The following is a 22,338-nucleotide window of genomic DNA, read 5'->3' on the forward strand; positions in this document are numbered from 1 at the left end:
TGGAAAACAATAAAAGGTGGGACATCAACTTCAATGAGAACATTTATTTATTTTATTTATATGCATTTGCATATAACATCATCAATGTACTACGAATTATTGAGCTTATTTCTGTGTTTAGTAATGGAGAAAATCAGGAAAAACTGAAGCATAAATTACTTTAAGGGAGTTTCATTCAAGACTTTAAAAGTTACATCATTGCGCAACGCAGAGGAAAGTTGTTTGCCAGGGATGTATCAGCGTAATTCCTCCCTCTTTTCTTTCCCTGTGACTGGTCGGTGCCTGTGTCAGTCAGGGGGGAGGGGTGCACCGCTAATTTCCACATGCCTGTATGTCAATTTAAGACTCAGACTGCGTTTTTAGTGTGTGGCTGACAGTAGCAGCGAACTCCAGCGTGCCTGCCTAGATCCAGCAGCAACCCCCGGTGTTGGATTTTTGCTCGTTATCTGATCGGATGAGGCGCTTACTGGGACGCGCGTCTACCTGTGCACGCCGAATTTGATCTTTGTAGCCCTTTGGATATTTGTGTCACTCTAAAAAGGAAAACGCACTCTTCTCAATCCTATTTCGAGGTACCTTCGCTTTTGAAGTGAAGCAAAACTTTCCAGGAGCCCTAACAACTTTGGTCTAGATTTTGGGGAGTTCTTGTGGACAGAATCGTTTCGATTTCACCGGAGGAAACATGTTCGGCAAAAGCTCCGTTATGTTGCTGAATCTCCTCGTTCTGGTGCGTGCGCTCCTGGCTCACGAGTGCACGCCATGTAACCTCCGGACATGTCCAGTCAAAGTCGCGCAAGGCTGCGAGGGTGGCCGGAGCGTGGCCAGGGATCCATGCGGGTGCTGCGACCACTGCGCGCGCCTGGAGTGGGAGCCCTGCGGCGGCCAGGACTGGACGCACGGTTACTGCGCCCTGGGACTGACCTGCGCCTCTATCAACAGCACCGGAGCGGCCACCATGCCTGAAATTGGAGTGTGTAAACGTGAGTGAAACTACTTTTAAGTATAAGCCTAGAAATTGGAGACAAAATGTTTATGTTATTGCTTAACACCAGCTCCAAAGTTTGGCAGTGATCCAGTGATTGTAAGCGGGTTGAAATCATCACTATTCATGTGTCAGTCCAGCCCAGGCTGCAGTGACCATCTCTTGTTTACCCTTGTCTGGGGCAGTTTTTCATGTCTGAGGGGCTCTTGACTGCAGGAGAGGGGAGTCATATTCGGCCTCATTCAATCTGAGCTCAGAAACATGACAATACATCAACGTAGACTTGGCACAAGGTCTTCGCTCTGCTGGCAGCAGGCACCATCCCTTCTGTTCCAAAAACATTTGAGACAAGAGAAAAACACAGATATGACTGTGTGAGTGTCATAACTAACCCAGGGCCATGTAACACTTTTCATGATATGACAACCTTGAGTAAAACTAATGCAGTTACAGTAGATCATCCTTTTTAGGCAAGTATTTCAAACAAAAAATTGCAACATGATATCATGATATAATTATTCTATAAAACTATATAATAGCAAAATGTCTTTGCTATTTTGTTTTTTAAATGATTCACTTACTTTAGTAAGTTAAAAGCACTTATTGGATAGAATGCTAAAATTGCTTTTGTACTCATCATAGTGTAACACAGATATAACAAGGTGAAATTGGCTGGTCAGTTTGCCAGTTATGCCAGAGCAGATAGCCTGTTGGGCTGCAGTTAAACATCCCTTAGCTTGCTAATGGGGGATTTAAAACAGTGTTACTGAAATAAGAAAGCTAAATGGCACTTCTTTGATTTTAAAGCTACAACTGTTTGTGTTTCCAAATAGCTAAGACTGTCTTTCCTGTAAGCAGGGAAGAATGTAGTAGTCTTCTTTCAGTTAGCAAGAGGTGGGGAGGGGTAATTCTGTGTTACTGTGTTCTTAGCGCCTGGGTTACTCTGGCACCCTCTCTGGCATGTCATTTAAAGTACTTTAGACTATTTAACTAGCATAAGAGAAGTTGTTAGTAGTTTTGAAATCACAGCTGTTTTAAACCTTGATGTACATTGATACGGATACTTGATACTGAGTCATGACTGGCATTGTTAATCAGAAAAAAGTTTGTGGTGTTACTTTCCTGTCTGTACTCAATCCTTTAAGTGTGCCACTAAATGTCTGAAAACATGACTTCAGATGTTTTTTCTTTACACTTGTTGAAATTCACAATGCTTCTCTGTTCTGTCTTCACCAAGCAGTAAGGCTGTTAATGAGGTGCTCATTTTACGCACAATTTGAGTTACTTTCTCAACCTCAAATCAGCTTGTAATGCTATGAATGAAGTCTGAAGCACTGGTCTTTCATTGAGGAACAAACAACTCATGGACAGACCCCCTCCAGCTGCACCACCTGCAATCTGTCCGGCTGGTTTGTGAATGATTGAAGGGGACTGGCAGGTCTGTAGGAGAAAGTAAGCAGCTCTCAGTGGGTGTCAGGATCTCCTGACCCTGCTCCTTCATCATCCTTCTGTAGGGTGGTCCAAGTTAGGGCTTTTTCATGGTTCTTTGGTCCCCCCCAGGTGTTCCCAGGAGATGCAGGTGCTGATTATGCCTAATATGCAGGCGTCTGGCGGACATCGCCTTCTGCGTCTTAACAGCTTTGGAACAAACTGGAGACCTGATGGCTCCTCTGACTGAGTCATACTTCTTCGGCTGCTGCTGACCTCTTAAATCAGACAAATGTACTCGTGCAGCCTTGATATCCCAAAGGAGCCTAGGTGGGGGTAAATCAACACCTCCCAGTGTGTTTTCAGGGGCCGTACCAAGACTGCTGGGGGCTTATCCCAAATTTTGCTCACTGAAGCTTCGAAGGGCCTTATAGTGATTAGCCCTGCAATCAAGAGCGAGGGTAAATGTTTCCGCTTTTCTAAACCCCTGCTTTGCTGTTACAAGTTGGATTTACCGGGTGGCCAAAGTGTAGTTAGTGTGCAAGCTTAAAAATGACATGTCACACGTTTGACTTGAACTAGAGAGCCGTGGCCACTTGTTTTTGTTTTAAGCTTTAAGTTCTTGAACAGTTATAATTAAACTGCATTGAGAGCATTTTCTCCAGGTCTTCATGCTTTGCCTAGTCATTAAGTCATGTCTGTAACAGAGAAGGAAGTGTTAAAAAAGAAGTGTAAATCAAGAGAAGGAAGTGTAAAAAATGATTTTACTCAAGAAAATAGTTATAGACCTTATATTTCTGTTTGTTTTTTAGATTTTAAGTCAAAAATTACCGTACTGCAATTAGTAGCTGTCATTACTAAACAGCAGACTTTTTTTAGGTTTTTGTTTGCCTTTATTCAACAAAACATTCTCTCTCTCCTGCTATTAACTTTTAACCTTCTATTAATATACAACATATACTACAATAGTGCTTGTGTCTCTTTTTTGAGAATCTACTCTGTCTTCTCAAACTCTGTCAGTTGTGGCAAATGGTCACTTGTACCAAGTCAGGTCCTGCTGCAGGTTTCTTACTGCTAAAGGGGAGTTTTTCCTCTCTACTGTCCTCTTTTGCTCTGCTGTGAGAAAGGTTTGACTGACAAACACAACCACCAGGTAATGTTTGCACATTTCCAGCTAACAATAGTCATCCCACAGTTGCTCAGCGACTCTCTTGCTATATTTAGCAGCATTTCAGACAAAAAGAATAGTATCAGTCCAAATTGTAATCGGCAGATCAGGCATTTTAAAGATCAGTAATCAGGGATTGGCCAAAAAACTGCAATTGGTGCACCTCTTTTAGAAACTAAATATACAACATTCAAGCACCTGTTCTGAGAAGATGTTACCAAGCCTGTTCATCTGATCATTCAGATAATGAATTATTCTGTTGGTACCCATAGCAGAAAATGTCCCTAGAAAATATTATGAGTGATTTGTTCCTTGCAAAACAAGTTTTCTTAAGCTTAAGAGACACTTACCATACCATGTCACTGAATCCCTGTTTCACAGGGACATTATGTCCACTTCACTCCATCGCATGCTTTCTACTTCTCCCTTCCTCTGGTATTATCTAACGTTTCAAAGACTTCCTTTTAAGCTCGTTATCAGCCTTAGGCCCTGTAGAGGTCAGCTTTCCCAACCTGGTCCTGGATGCCAAGACAAGCAGTCTCAGTAGCTAAGAGAGGAATACCCCTGCAATGAAGCCTTATAGACTTTGGCAAGAGTCGTGCCAGACCGGAAAACAGATAGCCAGAAGGGACTTTAACAGATTCGGGTTGAGCTGAAGGGACCTAGGCTGAGGCAACTTGAAACAAATAGGGCTCAGTGGGGGGTCAAACTAAAATTAGTGAAGACATTATGTTCAGTGTCCAACCTTTCATTGATTGTTTTGACTTCTACCTCCTTTCATACATGCCAGATTTAGCACCCCACACAGACAAACACTATCACCATCTCAAATGAAAATACCCTTGTGGGTGCAGGAAAGCCTCAGAATGGAAAAAATGTGTGGATCATTTCAGGGTGAAGGGAAATTATTTTGACTGGGTTTATTGGGAAACCAACTTGTGCTCTACCAGTTCACCGGCCATCTGGGAGAGCCATTAACAGAGTCGGCTGGCTCGGGTTAAAGGTAACATTACCTTCAACTCTGTCAGCTGGCCAGATTTCACTGTAGCACTTATGGCACAGGAGTCACCCACAAAGTTGGCTTCTGCTGCAGTCACATTCATGCTGATTCACTTCAGCTCTTCTCTTTTCATAACAGCAAGAGACAGTTATACTCTCAGGGAGACCTATCTGGTGTGGAATAATAAGATCCACATAAAGTGCCTTGTGAAGCTATTAAAACAGCTTGAACTTTTTCATACTGAAGCCTTTTTAATAGCACCTGCTCTTATAAAGCAGGTAAGTATTTTAATGGGTTTCAATGCAATAGAAAAAACACAATTGAAAAGAATGCATGGTTTTATACATTTTTACAGACAAAAATGTAAAAACTGTGGCATAAATATGTACTTAGTCAACATTTACTCTGATAATACTAAATACAATCCAATGCAAAGTTCTAGAGGAGTGTTAGGTTCTAAAACAATATACCAAGTTTTGAACATTTATAGCCACCTAAACTCAAACTAGGCAAAGAGTTCATTAGTCAGGGAAGCAGTAAAGATGTCCATAATAACTCCGGAGGAGATGTAAAGATCCACGGTTAAGCTGGGAGAATTAGTCAGAACGACAACTTAGTCTTACAATTAGCCATGCACTTTACAAATCTGCCCATTATGAAAGTGCTAAAGAGAAAAGTCATTGTTGAAATAAACCCATAAAGATGTTCACGGTCAGTCTTCTCTTTGTATAAAAGAAAACTAACAATACACAAAACACTGAAAATAGAATCCCATCGATTAAAAAAATAGTGGTGGCAGCATCATGCTGTGTTGATGCTTTTGGTGTCAAAAAAACCCCAAAAAACTTTAGATTTTTTTATTAGAACTTTGAAAACAATGCATCATTTTCCTTCCACTCTACAATTACATTCTACATTGTTTTGTTCTGTCACTCATTGCAATAAAATACATTGAAGTTTGTAGTTGTAATATGGCAAAATGTAAAGCTAAAAATCTTTTCAAAGGCGCTTTGTGTTTATATGCATGGTGTGTTTGTTGCCAGCAGATTTAGGCTACTTTTTTGTATTTTAAGTTACAGTACAGACCAAAAGTTTGGACACACAGTTGTGTCCAAACTTTTGGTCTGTACTGTAGATAAGTAGATTATTTTTCAAATGCATTTCTCTTTGTGTTGTATTTTATTTGAAAGCAAGAAGTGCTTTAATGAATAACAGTCATGCATCACTGTGCTTAATTGAGGCATACAGTTTGCCTCATCATGTTTATTCTTGTGGAGCTGTTATGTGCAGCAGTAAAGGATGGTAATATTGGGGTATATTTATGCATGTTTATTCATGCATGAAAGGTGAGGGAACACTGAGAGTAGTGTGTACACTGAAGCCCTTTAATCCCAGGATCTTGCTGGATATTCAGCTTTAACGTGACATTCCATCCATGCGTAAAGTTTTGTCCAAATGGGGTGTGTAAGCCAACTTGGGGTGAGGCACAATGAGAGACGCGGCTGCAGGCTGTTGTTAGTGTGAGTGGCCACAGTTCAGAGGAGGTGTTGCTGCAGCCGCCAGAGACGCAGACCCTGGGAGGGCCCCATGCTGTGGAACAAAAGCAAACAAATGGGCTCAGTAGCTGTAGTAGTGTGGCACAAAGAGAAGGGAGGAGGGACTGAAGCCCAGAAATACAGTGGTCACTTCAGTCTTGTCTGTGCCAAAGTAGTGTCTTGCAACAAAGGGGTTGTAAACTGGACCAGTATTTCTAACTCTGTCCAGTGTTTCTTTAAAGCCATAAAATCTTTTTTAAATGGACAACTAGTCTAACACTTTGTTCTCTTTAATGTCTCCCACAGTTCTTCCTGAACACCCAGATGCAGGCCTTGAGGATGAGCGTTGTCCTCTAATAACGGGCTGCGACAAAGCGGGAGCTGAATGTGTGTGTGATGCTCGTTACTCCTGCTTGGGAACTTTTACCTATCCAGACCAAGAGACCTGTATGAAGGCCAGCAAGTCAGGTGCGCCCTAATCTTCCCAATCTCTCTTTCCGAGTTAAATAACAGAGGGATTGGATCAGGCAGCAGTCTGTGAATTAGAGTGCAGAATGATCTCCAAAGATTTAAGCTAATCCATAACAGATGTTGCTCTACGATGACTAAAGCTACTTACATTTCCTAGTGATGACACAAGTTCCGGCTTTCTGTGGTGGTTCCCTGTTCACTTCTAAAATCTGTCGATGTGTGTGATTCATTGATGACTTTGATTTGTATGTTTCAGAGGGTCGAAGGCACGAGCACAGGGAGAGACACAAAGAGAAATATGTGGGACCATCTAATCCGACGTGCATGTTCTCCGGGTGCAACCTGACCGCTGACGGGTGCATGTGTGAGTCTCAGAGCTGCCATCACCACTTTGCCTACATCAACCGCAGCCAGTGCCAGGAAGCAGCAGGTAATCCTCAAATGATCTGCTGCTGATGACCACATATTCACCCTACTCCACATTATTTTTTAATGTTCACCACTTCAAAGTTACATTTACAGTTAAATATTTTTTCTCTAGAAATACAAGCATGGACTTTCAAATATGAACCTAAAACAATTACATTTCTCCACTAGTAAACAAAGTTGTTGTAACAGTGACAGGGAATTTCTCATGTCACAGCTCATTATACACTGACTTGCAATCAAATCTTTGCAGGTTATTTTTCAAAATAGGTCAAGGTCAGTCACTTTACAAGTAGAACATCTGTGAACATTAAATTTTAAGTCTTGACTCAGAAAGCATTTCACTGTAGTACTTCTTATATGTTTAGGGTTATTGTTATGATTTTTGTCATGCAGGAAGTCATTAATGTCATTCCTTTTCCCATCAACTCTTGCCCAGCTGAAGAAAAGCATCACCAAGAGGCTTTATGCTGTGTTGTAATGTTCTAGGTTGGGTATACAGCTTCGTTAGTTATATGTGTTATTTTTCTTACAAAGGGCTTCGAATTTAGGTCAATTCAAGTTTATTCGAAAAGCACATTTCAGCAAAAAGGCAGTTCAAAGTGCTGTTAACAAGCTCAATTTTGTGATCATCTGACTAAACTACATTTCCCACATGTTTCCTTTGTCTCTTGTTCCCTAGTGTGGTTGGTCATACAATTTAGTTGTGCCCTCTATTTCCCATTTCTTGAAAGTGGAATGAGCAATGCTCCATGAGTTGATTAAACTGTGCTTTCAACTTCTCTATAACTTAATTGCTGGCCTGTCTGGTGTGTTCCGTACGTAGTTGCTGATGTTCTCCAACAAACTTCTGAGAGCCTTGTAGTACAGCTGTATTTATACTGTGATTAAACTACATACAGGTGTAATCTACTTGCTAAGTAGTTGTGATATCTAAAGCGAAGTGGCACTGGGCATCAAAGTAAAGTGGGCTGAATAAAAATACAGGTTTACACTGTTAAGATTGGCCTCCACTTCTCAATATAGTACTTTGCTTTGGCATATCACACAAAGTTCTGTCATTATAAATGCATACAGGTTTTAACTGGTCAAAATATGGAAATCGTGTAAGGAGTGTGAATAGTGTGAATCATTTTGAAACTAGAAAACATAAAAGTTTTTTTGAAATTCAGTTTTGGAATTTTTTGGTGCAGTGCAGTCTCATTAAGTTGCAGCACACTTCCTAGCTTCTTCTGTGCCACTGGTGAAAAGGAGAATCACCTGAATGGATCAAAGATAATGTGTTTACCTTTGCTTTTAGCATCCTCTTTGATTGGCACTTGTACATCTAAAAGACTATTGGCAGAGCAAGGGTGTATTTAGTTTACTAGTTTAGACAGTGGCCTGTCTGTTAGATACATAGCTGCTAAGTGTTGACTTCCTGCTGAGTGGCATTCACAGAACAGAACTGCCTCTTAACTTTAAAGAATAATAAATTAAACTAATCGCTGCTTGAAAATTGTGTTCAAATCTGTATAAAAATAATCAGGTCCCTATTAGAAAAATCTGAGATGAAAAGCAGCTCTTTTCTTGCAGCGAGCCATAAAGACATATTCACGTTTATTTAGTCTGCAGCTAATAGGTGGGTTATTACAGACATTCTCGGTTCTGTTTGTCTTGAGCCGTTTATGCAGTAAATCCCACAGGAAGCGTGTTCATCAAGCATCATTTTGTGCACACGCATCCAACAGAATAACCTCTGCCTTATCTTAGAGTCTGAGCCGAATGGATGACTGTCTGATCTCACACCAAAACAACATTTTTCAGCAGCTTATGAGTATTCATAGCAGCACACATCTACCCCTCTTTGTGGCCCATTATTAAGCAGAAAGTCAGGATGTGAGAATCTATTAGGTACTAAAGCTTTACATGCATCCGGGGCAACAGACAAATGTAAAGATGCATTGACTTTATTAACTTTTCATGTGTGTGTGTGTGTGTGTGTGTAATGAGCCTACATATATGGGCTTGAGAACGTGCCTGTCTGTGTGTGTTTGAGCGAGATAATTATCTTGTTTGTCTTGATGTCGCAGCAGAGATTTTCTTTTGTCTGCCGTCACTGGCAGGACTTTCCTCTGCTAACAGAATGGGATTCTGTGGTCAGGATATACACTCCCCGTTGGCTCCATGGTGACTCCCTAAACCAGACCCTAATATTATAAAATAATTCACATAAAGAGCAGTGTTTATATGCCCTACTGACAAATACAGTCTTTAAACCTGATCTCAAGCCACAGATGCTGGACAGATAAAACATGTCTTTACAATAATGTGTTTATTTAAGAGAAAAAGAGGTACACTATTATCACTTTTAGTTTTGTTTTATGGACAGCTCTTAACTATACAAATATCTGTATTGAAATTACATCTTACAGTATGAAAGGTTCTCACAATTTGTAACATAGATAACATAGATAATTTCAAAAGATAATCTTGGTCGGAACAAATTAACTGTAGAAACTTCAAACTGTTTTTGTAACCGGGATGTAATTAGGTAAAGTTTGGTATTTAAACATGGGCATCAATAAGGATTTGCTCAGTTTGTTTTAACCAGCTTTAATTAGCTTTTAAAGAAAATTCCAAATCTCTCAAGAACTGATTGTTTATGTTGACATTAGTCAGATTTGGCTTCAGCAAATCATTAACTTTTTGTCATTTTCCCACTTTGTAACTGAAAGCTTAAATTTCTTTTGTTCTGATTTTATTAACATAACAAACCAAACTATTCCATGCTTGACAGATGTTACATTTAGTAACAAAATCTAATTAAAGAAGTTTGATCATTTCAATGACATCTTTAAAGCATAAACTATCTGAGTACATGTACGACAGCGTGAGATAATGCAAGATATGCTGTTCTTTTGCTTTTATGCTAACATTGGGAAACTTGCAAATCTTAGACCTAAAAACTTTATCCAGTTTTTAGTAAACCACAGCTGTGGCTTAGTAAAATAAATGCTTCCCTAAAGGGAAATTGAGGAAAATAGGACAATGAAAGTAAAGTCAGATCATGTAGATCATGCAAAAATCCACAGAACTCGTAAAGGAATTTTAAACAAAAACTTAAAACTACTTACAAACGTTTGGCTTGTAATACAATTGTGAAACGTGAGGAAAACTACATATTGTTTCAAAACTTTTTGCAATCATAAATCTGGAAAATAGGCAGCACAAGGCAAATTTACCTGTATAGCACATTTCAGCAACAAAGTAATTGAATGTATTATCGTGTATTACATGATGGAAACATAAAACAGTAAACAAAAGAAAGTGGTGAAAAGTTGGAATACAGACCACAATTAATGATATTCCATTAATCAAAGGCAGCTCTGTCCAAATGAGTTGTTAGCCTTGATTTATTAAAATAACTCAGTGTTTCAGCATTTTTGCGGTTTTGTGAAATTTTGTTCCAGATTAGAGGAACATCAGTTCAAGGAGCATGACTACATTTGCAAGGTACTGTAAGTCCAATAGATTTTGGTTTTCAAATTGTTGCTTCAACAAAATGTGTTCATTCACTCAAAAATGCTGTGATACAATTCCATAATGGGTACTGTTGTCATCTGTTTGTGTACAATTAGGAGCAACATGGAGAGCCAGATGTTTCACCCAGATGTCTGAGAGGAAGGAGGATGTGATAACTGTAGCAAAGAAAGGACAGATGTAGGAGGATAGGAAATGGAAATAGAGACAAACCATTTTGTGAACGTATTTGTGTACAAGCCCCAGAGGGTCATTACTGGGCAGTGTTTGGTAGTTTTACTGTCAGGAGTAGTTTACAAATTTCCATTAAGATAAGGTCCCAGACAGCTATTTCAGAGAAATTTCTCTTGTGTTGTGGAGCCAGCGATCGCAGGTTGTGAATGTTTTGTTTATTCATGCAACATTTCAACATCACTTGATGCTAATATATAATCACTGTAGTGGTAGATGTAAACAATAGAAGCAGTCACTCCCCCTGCTTTGTCATTCAAAGTGTTGCCCAAAAAGTGGGTAAAATGGGGCAATGTGCCTCCCAGACATCTGGTAGTTCACATGTGATTCATCAGTCGGGGAAGTGGCGCCCACTGTAATGTCCATGGCACCGACTGAACTTGCTCTCACAAATCCGCTAGCCTACGTCTGCCACCTCCGTCCTGCCTCCCTGTGCCCTTGTGAAAGGACTGTTAGTTCTGCTTGGCTGCAGCCTCTTTGTGACCAAGCTATTACTGGCCAAGCTAGACCCACACCGGCTGGCGAGGGCACGAGACGTCTCAGTGCTGATTGTTTGTGTGCCGTCTGAGGAAGCCGCGGTCTCATCTTTTCCCAGGTTTTATCTATGAAATTATGTGCCTTGCAAAAGCTTTTTCACATTTTGTAACCACACGCTTCAGTGCACTTTATTGAGATTTTAGATGGATAGGGCAGCACAAACCAGTACATAACAGAAAAAAGGTGAAGAAAAAAATGTGTCATTTTCTTAATCTATTTTATGAATGCAAATACGTGTGGCATGCATTCGTATTTAGACCCACTGCATCAATATGTTGCGACTAGACGTCCAGGTCTTCAAGATTTGGCTTTAAACATTTACGTTGAAATTTTGCCTGTTCTTCTTTGTAAAATACCTGACGCTCAGTCATGTTTTATTGTGGGGATGGTGTATTCAGTTCTATGAGCAGCGTTAGATTCTCACCTCACATAAGGTTTTGCAGCATGTTAGAAAAGTTACGTTTTTCTCTAAGAGCACCTTCCATCACAATGTTGTTGTGTCCTCTACATGCTATGCAAACTGCCTAATTGCAGTCCTTGTTGGTTTGCAGTGGTTCTTGTTAGCTGTTCAAAACAAACCTTCACAGTACAGAAATATTTCTAGTGAATTTTGGTTAAACACAGACAGATGACAAGATTTATCTGTCAAAAAATGCATTTAATCATTTTTAGTTGGCTTCACCACACAGTCATATTTAGCTAATGTAAAAAGCATGAGTCAGCAAATAAACATATGTAAACTGATACAGCTAAACTTTTATTTACATGTATCAGATTGAAGGGGTATGAAAGGGTATGAGTAGAAATACAAAGATCTTAAATTTTCTTTGCAAAAAGCCTTAAAAACTACTAAAAAATTCTACTTCATAATTATTTATTATTAATCTTTTTTTAATTGTACATTACCAATAATCTACAACATAAAATTCAAATTAAAATGTTGAAGTTTGCAATTACATCAACAATGACTTTGGAAGGTTCTCTTGAAAGGCACAGTATAAGATTATAGTGATACAAAAAAGGGAGAATCGCTTCTGTGTGGCTATTGAGAGAAAAATAAATCTCCCATTTTTGGTTTTCAGTCAATCTACTTTATTATCAGCCACTAACCAATACATGCAATTTTGAACTGAAAAGAGCACCCAGAAAACCCACAATAACTCTCCAGTCTTTCTGTCATATTAATCTTTGTAATCATTAGTTTTGCTACTTTTATCACCACCTGGTATTCTCTATTTTTCAGCCAACAACATTTTACAAGTTCCCCAGCTGAGCTTCAACCATTTCCTGTCGCTCTCTGACCGAAATCTTTTATTGTCATTATTTTCCCTTTTTCTCTGCAAGGAAAAAAGATCCCATAGCCAAAACATGCACCACATAACTGCCTCTTCCACAATTTATCAAACAGCTGTCTGCAAGCCAAGGCCTCTCGTAGAGTTGTTTTCTACATTTGCGACACATAAGGGTTTAGTCTGAAAAACAACACGTGATTGCTGTTTGGTGTGGCTCTCTAATACTTTGTGTGCATCCTCATTGAGCAATTGTTTATGTTCTATTACATGATTTTAATAAGGGGATCAGCAAAAGGGACTATTGTTTTCAAAAACTATTCCTTGAATGCTACACTAAAAGAACAGTTCAAACTTTCTAATGTGACTGATGCTTTACCCCCTGAAGGCGACTGGATAGAAGAGTATGCCCTAAAAATATTGGCGTTGACCAGCCCTGAGCTCTTTACACTCCCTCCAGCAGCCTTGCCAAAGCTTTATCCCATGCATTTTGTGTCAGACACAACCATACATGGTGTTGCAACTGTCTGGCTGTCTTGCTTGAAAACTCCTCATCCCTGGTCTAGTTTTGTGCCATCTGACAGCAAGGAGCTGTTTCTCTGGAATGTACTGCTACTGGGCACACACAGGCGTGAATTGATGGGAATATCTCAATGTCCATGTCTTTTTCATTCATTCATTCATTCATTCATTCATTCATTCATTCATTCATTCATTCACTGGTTAAGGTCAGGTTATTCTTGTGCAACCATCATGGCATGAACTATTTTTTGTTAAAAGTAGTGGAGTTCCTGCTTCTTAAATATGAAGTTATTTGCCTGTTAAAATATTACAAGCAGTTAGTATCTTGCCTAGACAGCTCTAGGAACATCTTTGTTTGGCATAGATCACAATAGATGATCCTGGGCACTTAAGAAAATGGCTAATGTGAAAGGCATCAAGCATTAATTGAGACAGCACAACACAGTGCAAATTTAGTTTTTAGTGAAGTTCAAATTTGGTATCCCTAAGAAAAAACATCTAATTCTTGTGAAAGCTTTAGGGCACCCAAGAAAGTTCAGCAAATCCCAAGACTGTCTCCTCAGCAATGGAAGCATGCAGGTGTAAGTGTTGCTATATGCACAATAAAATATTCCAAAGCTGACCTAGTGCCAAAAAGGGCAGACTCTTATCTCCAAGAAAAACTTCAAGGACAGAATAATATTTTTCAGTTAGTAGTAGGATTGGACATGATAGAGGGATTTTCTCAATGGATAGAGGGATTTTCTCAAATAAAGTCCCTTATAGAGTGTTTAGGACATCTGGAGAATGGACTGTTTGGAGAAGAAAAGGTAAACACTACCATGAGTACAGTGTCATGTCGACATGGAAGCATCATGAGGTCATTTTGTTTAACGGAGTGGGGTTTTTTTTTTACTATTTTGCCTAAAACACTGCCATTATTAACCCCTTAACTGTCACACTCAAACACTTGCATGTTGCCCTATGGGTCCATGAGGACATGGGTGTCCTTAGTGGGTTTTATAGTGCAGGATCAAGAAATCCTCCAGGAGCATCTATACCCAACAAAAAAGGAGCAATATGGAGATGAGCAATTGTTTGACCAGCACAGCAGAGCAAAATTGAAAACTAAGTTGCTTAGCAGAAACCTCGTCAGATTCATGTCCCATTAAGAACATATGTATTGGACCTTGAATTATTTCTTATTGAACACCTTTATTACATCATAAATGTTTTATATTAAACTTCACTGCACTATACAAACAACTGACAAAAAGATCTATTGCAACACTGAAACAATAAAGTTTATAAAGCACAAAACCTAGTCTCTAGAAAATTGATACTTGCATGAAATTAATCCAACATGTACAATTTTCAACAGTCGAAGAAAAACTTCCTGGCAGATCTTGTGCACTGAAAGGACTTTTTGAGATTTAAACTGGAAACCTTACTGGGTGTGAAGTGGCAATCCTTAAGAGTAGCACATTACTTTTGGTTGAATAACTTCCACCAACAGAAGTCATTAAGGAAAGAAATGCAGAGATGCCAGCTTCTGCATGCTCCAAGTTTCCTCCAGCCTCTACTGGAGCTCTGAAATCTTCACTAAACTTTTACCTGATGACCCTGCCTCTGCCTTTTGCCCTGAATCCGTCCAAGTCAGCTTCCTCTTACATGTACGAAAGTACAGGTTGAACAAAACAGACTTTCTCAGTTGTAACTGTTGGTGGGCATGGGGCCATGCCCCCTCAACTTAATTTGAGAGACGGCCCGATGTGTCCCTTGTGGGGCAACTTTATAAAACCTGAGGATAGACCAGGAACCCACGGAAGGCAGCTGGACTGAGAGGGCTTTGTTCTCCATTGATTTGTTTCCAAAGTCAGTAGGTGAACAGAACTCACATTGTGCACTTTTTCCATGAGTAAACTCAGGCTGTCAACGGAGCCTCCTCTGCCCGGTTGAGTTGCTCTGCTTTGAGAAAAAGACTGAGCTCCTTGTACCCAGCATGAAGCAAAATAAGCTATTTAGAGTGAAGGATTTTTGCTTCTTCAATGGGCTGTGGAGATGCCAGAAATAAACTGTGTTTACATAAGAGATCAATCTGTGGTTGCAAGATAGTTTTCATATTCCACTTTTTCTAGATTTTCCAAAAAATAGAACATCTGCTTAATATGCATATGGAAATGATCAAGCATACAAAATCTATTCATTTATGTTTGTGCAAGTTGGGTTATTGCCACCATTGTATTACAAAGATTCAGTCAGTGGTCGCTGACTCACTAATTACAGCCATTTATGCATTGAGATAGAACATAAAATCCATTTGCTGCTGACTCTTTCCAACCTCTGTGGCTGCCTATTGTGTTTAAAAATATTCCAGCTAAAACATATATTAATTAGACCTGCAAGGGTTGGAGCATTTCCACAGAAGGATACAATTCTGTTCATTTAAATGACAATGGCGTGTCTGCCAGCTGCTTTTCCCAGCACTCTCTAACCCCGGCCATTATCGCAATTCAAAGAGTAATCAGCCTCCTCTGAGTCACACACAATACAGAGAAAGTGTTTTCTGTGGATTTTTAAAAGCTTGGAGTTTTCTTTCTAATGCAAAATGGGTTCAACTGAGCAGCAGTGGACTGTGTTAGACGTTTTTTTTAATGTAAAACACCGGGCAATCAGCAGTTCCAAGTTTATTTAATTTCAGTCTAGAAAATTGGCCAAAAACCCTGGAAAGTGTTGTAGCCTAACGTTGATTCTGGGGGTTTCCCTCCTTTTGCTATGACACCATTTAGTAACTGAGTTTATCAATGAGAGCTTTGTAGCTCTGTTCACTGTTCCCAGGTAGCCTGAGTAAACAGTACAGTACAGATACTTCACACTCCTGCTGTATTCATCCAGAGCCAGAAAACCTGAACGTTTTGCTTCTTCTCAATTTCAGCCATCAGATCCCTCCACCCACCAAATCAAAGGACCTCTTTACTTGAGGTCAGGCAGGTAACCGCATTGCAGGAGAGTAGACTATTTTTTAAAATGATTTTTTTAAGGCTTTTGACATTTAATGAAGAGTAAAAAAGTTTTGAGTCTCAAAATCACAATAAAAATTACTATAGTTAAAAAGTAATTTCAAAGAGATTCCAGAGTGAGTACCAGAGTGACTGAATATTTCTCTGGCTGTTTGGAGCACAGGGTAATGCAATATGGCCACCACCAGAGTCTTTTGACACTGGCAGTCAGCTGGCTAAAAGAAGTGAAGTAATTTTACATCATGTTCAAGAAAAACACTTTTGATGATTTTGCAACATTTCCAGTCGCTAGAACCACAGAGGGTTATAGTGTGGAAACTAAAGAAGCTCCACTGATTATATTTATGAAAGGGATAGTAATTATTCTTCGACATGACTTTCCAACAAGTTAGTTTAAAAAGTTTCATTTGAGAAATTTAAGACAAGTCAAATTGAAGGGATTCAATGCTATAGTAGAGGTTAATCAATCACTACGCATTCACACCTTTCACAAAATACCATCTCAATGCAAAACATATTGGAGCAGCACAAACGGCTTCTTTTGTATTTTTGCAAATACAAAGAAGCAAATACGAAGTTGCATAAATTATAAGAGGTTCCTAAACACTTGGAAGCTGAATGGGTATAATACCACTTTTCATCTATACTTTAGCAACAAAAACGGTTTCTGAATTGAAAAGGGTTAGGCTTATTTTGTCAATATAGGTTTTAGGATTAAAACCTATATTGATTATTTGTGATTAATTGCAATTGAAAACTACTTAACTACTGAAATGATTAACTACTACCAATAACAAAATCACAAAAATCCACTTTAAAAAAATACAAGGTATGTCTTCAAGGTTTAAAAACCCTTAGTCATACAATTTCTAGGGTCCTTCTCAACGATATGCCAGAGAAAGTGACTTGAGTTTTCTTTGGCTATATGCAGCATAGAGCAGCAAACCACCTGCTTACCTGTCTTTTGAGACACATCATAAAAGACTGTTGTCTTAGGAAGGCCTACAACAAAACTCTGGAAACTTTACAAAACCACAACCCCAAGCAGTGTTACGCAACCTCGAGCCTGTTTAATTTCCTCTCCTCAAAAACCAGATGTATGCAAAGATTGTCAAGCATTTCTCATAACAAAATCATGAACAGTTTGGTTTGACTTAGTGCAATCATTTGTTCACATGTTTCTTCTGTCAATGTCATGGTTTTTTTTGTTATTATTATTATTTTTCATTGGAGGTGCAGGTCTGTGCTCATTGTTATCCATGATCACTGCTCATAGTGGCAAAAGTGGCTTTCATGGTCCCAGTATTTGCAACAGGAAATGAGGAAAGACTGATTGGTTACAGTTGGAGCATCAATCTGCTTTCAACCTCTCTATGTCCTGGTAACATTACAGTAACAGGGAGAACCAAAATAAGCATGTCCCTTCAGGTTAAGTAATGCCTTGTTTTGGAAGCATACAACTGTTCTCAAGCAATATCTGAAAAAAGAGGGTGCTACTTTTATTTTCCTGAAAAGGTTCCAAAATACACTACTGAGCCCCCCGCCCATATTGGCTGCACACTACATTCCCCCCCAAAATGGCTATCAGAGCCATTATATTGTCTCTGCAGATGAATAGACAAACGCAGCCTGGTATGCTAAGTGAAGGAGAGTCTTTAAACTGCTATGAAGCAAAGCTCTGTTCAAGGTTGGCTACTATTAATGACTGGGTTTTAGAGCATGAGAAACTGTTTGGATTGTGGGCAATACGAGCCAAGGAGAGTGGGATCAGAGTCGCGTCGACAGGATCTGTGGAGTGCTGTGTCATGTCCAGAGAGAGCTGCCTGTGCTCTCACTTTCCTGACAGGTTGCAGTAAAAGTTGCCCTGGACTGAAGTGAGGATCTGATGACTGCGTGCAGAGTTCTGCAGCAGCACCTTTCTGAAGTGACTCAACTGACACTGCAAGCAGCCAGCTGTCTTGCAGATTTGCACTCTCACATGGTGGAAGCAGTCTCCACCTCTTCCTCGGCGAGAACAGTGTTTGTACTGTCAGAGCCCAGAGCTCCAGAAAATGGTATTACACACATTTATAATGTTAACATAAGTCATGTTTTTTTTGTTTTTCAGAGGAGCTGAGGTGTGCTGGGGTGACATGTCCTGCCCTGCAGCTGCCCTCTTGCCCTAAAGGGTCGCTCTTGACCAAGAGCTACACGCCCCCTGCTGGGTGCTGCCCCTCCATGCTGCCCCAGTGCACATGTGATTTCCGTGCTTGCAACAAAACCCACTGTCCAAGCGGCCAGCACGCTGTTCTGATCAGTCTGGCTAGCGGTCGGCCAGGAGACTGCTGTGACGTCTTTGAGTGTCAGAAAGGTAATTCCACTGAAGTACATACCACACACTTTGATTGCTCTCCTTCACAGAAGCAGTTGCACAGTTGGTGGGAGGTACTTCATTGATCTGGAGGTAATTATTCCCCCCTGCATGAGGCTTTCCCCTGCTGAATAGAAAAAAGGAAAGTTGCTGATTAGATGGGAAGTGTTAGGAGTGCTGAGTCAATTTCCCCCAGAGTTTATAAGAAATAGTTCAGGATTTTCTAAGTAAGATTCTGTTAGAAGGGTATAAGTAGCCAATACCTTACCAGCTGTAGATAGCTCATTTTTCATGTTCATTTTGTACAACCTAGATTATACTGGGTATTTTAAACTAATGGCCAGGGGAACAGAATAAACTGGATTTCCACCACTCAAATATCAAAAAGGGAGGCAGTGTGTCAGCAATAGCCTTTCTGTTAGAAACACATTCTAAAAACAGAAGCTATGGGAGAACAAAGCCTGCATGTGACATTAATTTTGTCATCTGTAGTGGTCCACTTGGGTCCACCAGGACTCTCAGCGGACATCACAGTGGTCACAATCTGGACCAGATTGTTTTGTGCTTGTTGACCATGTATGCAGAAAAAAAGAGTCATATCATGTGTAAAAGAATGAAAACAGCAATGTTGGCTTTTACCTATTACCTGGCCTATTACTTTAGAGACTTGGAATTTTTTTCAAATAACCTAAAGAGATGGGACATAAAAGGGGAAAAATGATACAGTAACAGGAGGAAAAGAAAACTACAGTTCTCAAATCTTGAGTTTTGTAGAGCACAGGCAATCAGGAGTGCCAGCAGGGAGGGGACCTGCGGTACTGGCCTGTTTACTCTGCCCGCCCAACAAATATTCAGTGTTTTACCAACAGAACAAGTTCCCATTCTGACTCATCCAGATGTATAAATGTGTGCCGTGTCCTGGAATTAATAGACTTAACAAGCCTGGTGACCAGAAAAGTGCTTAGGCTATGAATTTTCTGAACAGGAGTGCAATGTCAAAGGGTTCCTGTCTGGTCACACATCCAGAGGGGAAAAGGTTCAACAGTTCATTGATGGGAATGCTTTTTATGTGCTCCAGTCTGCCAGTGGGGAGGGTAATCGAGTCCGGCATGCTGGCGGGGGCTGAATGGCAGCCGTGGGGGCCACAGGATCAGTGTTTTGATAACAAGTGTCCGCTGCTTTTTGGACCTGGGGCTTGATGCCTTTTGTGTTGCTTCTACTGTCCGTTAGGCCCTGCATGACTGCCTGCAGTGTCAGAAAGCTCCACAGAAAGGGAAGTGGACAAAAGCACAGACAGAGTCCCCTCTGTAAATTTTCTGAAGCAACATTGACACAGCATGACTAAATCACTTGAGACACCATCCTCCAATGAAAGACATTTTAGCACACCCTGTCTTGTATTTCTGTTAGTGGTATGGAACGATTGGATTGTTTCCATGGCTGGGTCGAGGGGCTCATTTTTAGCCAGGATGAGTGTGTGCAATTACCAAATGCACTTAGTGAATTTTGGCTTCCATAAACAATGGAAGGTATTCTTCTACTGACTGAACAACTATTGTAGTTTCTAAAACTTCCAACACTGTTCTGGACCAATAACATGATGTCACAGATGATCCTGTTTAACTGCTGTTTCTTAACACTCTGATTGGCACATTCACAGAAAATGTCCCATGATGTCAGACTTTACTCACATTGCACATGATGATAAGATTCATTCTGATGTTAAGCAATGAGGCTGAGATCACCATGGAAGACTTGATCTTGTTTTGAGCATGCAGCCAACAACTGTCCTCAAAAGATTTTAAGATGCATTAAAGATAGAAGTTAAATTTCCCATCCACTATTTATTTTTTAGAAAAAACAATGTTTTGGTCTCACCACTGTCACGATTTTAGATAGACTTCTGCTCATTGTTTTCGAGTCCATCTATCTCCACATCAAATCCTCATATCAATTTATTGAAGAATGAACAGCATAAAGCACGACTGGAATTTAAACTCTGCGCCACATGTTATTTAAGGGATTACCATTAACAAAAGCTCAGGAAATCACATGTGAGCATCCCCTTAAAGTGACTTCCTATTGCTTCTCTGAGCGTTAAAAGGCCATTGCCTTCCCTTTTGATTTAGCCGGGCTGAAGCACTTATTGCATTTTCTCTGGTCTGTTCTGATGCACACATAAGTGGGATAAAAGGAACGGAGAATGAAAGGGAAGAGAAGGGTGAAAAATGGACAAGGAGAGTAATAAAAGATCAACAAATCCCCTGCTTTACTTTCAACTCCCACCTGCTTCGTATTAGGAGCGCAGTGCTGGTTGTCGGGAGGCATGGGGTCATTTGGCGAGGAGGCTTTTGATTATCCGCCTAAAGGTATGGTGTACAGATGCAGGCATGACCTCTGATCTCATTTATGACTACAAAAGACTCCCACATCAGTTCAAGAAATGTTACCTTAAGACAGTAGGTTGTCTTCTGTAACACTTTCTCACATACATGTGCATCTTAATAAATTAAAGTATCTTCAAAACTGAAATTCAGTAATTCTATTCAAAAACTCACTGCACATTGAGAGAAAGATATTAATTTCTGTTAATTCCCATGATGAATTATTTTACATCATCATTAAAAGGATATTAATCTAGAGATTTTATGTTTTGATCTACACTATCCAAGACACCAGTTATCTAGCAGATAGTGATTGACCCTTTCTTAAGAAGGGTGTAACACAAAGGTTATTGTTAAAGAAAGCTGGCTGCTAAGCATCTTAATGGAAAGTTAGGTGGGAGGAAACAGTTATTTAGAAAAATGTACACAAGCAACATGCATAGCCCCTGCTTTGAGAGGTCCATGAAGCAACCCTCCTATATAGGAGAGGAGTTATAATTGTTACATTTGTTTTAACAAGCCATTCTAGAACCAGAGACCAGACTGTTGCTTAGTCTTCAAAGTTCATGACTTTGCTGGTGATTTTGTCCTGTATTCGATTGCTTGATCATAACTTTTCTCAATGCAACCAGTCAACCAGTTCATAGTCTCTATGGCTTAAGGACTTACTCCCCAGGTGTATTAAAGATACAATATCGGAGGATCAACTTCATGTCAGGTCCTTTCAGCTGATTGTGAGGTGTAAAGAACATATGTAGCTTGCAGATTGAAAATGATGATCTCAAAAAAGAGCTCAAGTTGCTTGTGATCTAGTGTTAGGTTTCTCCAAACTTTATTTAGATGCTGCTTTTACTTTCCAGCTGGACATTTTACTTGACCACACTGCCAAACATAGCAAAATGTGTAATGATCTTGGTAACACTGAGCTTCACTGACTAGAAAACCTATGGGATATTGTCTAGAGAAAGGTTAAAGACACTAGACTAAACATATTGAGTCTATATTCATATTTTGTGAGAAACTGAAAGGTTTTCATCAGCTAAAAGCCATAATCATTATCTGTAACAGAAATAAACACTCTTTCTGTAATTAATTTTCAAATTGAATTCATGGAATAGCCACATTCTAATTTAATGTGAGGCATCTGTGTATTGATGAAAACATACCATGTTAGGTAAGATGTTATTTTGATAGACACCTCAGTACCTGTTAACCATGTAGAGAAACTGAATTCAGGTTTCTAATGGTGAATTAATCCAGGATAATTGTGTTTCATAGCTTACAGAATGCCTCTTGAAGAGGCTCTAAATGCTTGCATTCTGTTGGAGAAATTCAGGCCCAGGTGTGGATAGAGTCAGCAGAGAACTGAGCTCAGAGTCTACCAAAGATTCTGACTGAGTCCTCAACCTTTTCAAGACTTATTAAGTCCCTGTGAAATTCCTCACCATAAACCCACTTTCATTTTCTGATAAATGTAATTTGTGGTTATCAGAG

General features: G+C 39.7%; 1 protein-coding gene across 3 annotated transcripts in view; it reads left to right on the forward strand.

Annotated features, from left to right (window-relative positions):
• The first annotated feature begins 293 nt into the window (after positions 1–293).
• The window catches only part of LOC116709088 (cysteine-rich motor neuron 1 protein), a 41,245-nt gene continuing 19,200 nt past the window's right edge, over positions 294–22,338 (forward strand). Inside the window, exons 1-5 of one of the 3 annotated variants that reach the window (XM_032547391.1) lie at positions 2,320–2,434; positions 2,543–2,871; positions 6,420–6,581; positions 6,841–7,014; positions 18,218–18,460. In XM_032547391.1, coding sequence (XP_032403282.1) covers positions 6,563–6,581; positions 6,841–7,014; positions 18,218–18,460 — 436 coding nt within the window. In that variant the 5' untranslated portion in view covers positions 2,320–2,434; positions 2,543–2,871; positions 6,420–6,562. Of the gene's footprint in view, positions 981–2,319; positions 2,435–2,542; positions 2,872–6,419; positions 6,582–6,840; positions 7,015–18,217; positions 18,461–22,338 lie in introns of those variants that run through there. The other 2 variants (XM_032547390.1, XM_032547389.1) reach the window with 2 other exon arrangements.

The sequence above is a fragment of the Xiphophorus hellerii genome, chromosome 19 (genome assembly GCF_003331165.1).
Source record: "Xiphophorus hellerii strain 12219 chromosome 19, Xiphophorus_hellerii-4.1, whole genome shotgun sequence".
Lineage (NCBI taxonomy): Eukaryota > Metazoa > Chordata > Actinopteri > Cyprinodontiformes > Poeciliidae > Xiphophorus > Xiphophorus hellerii.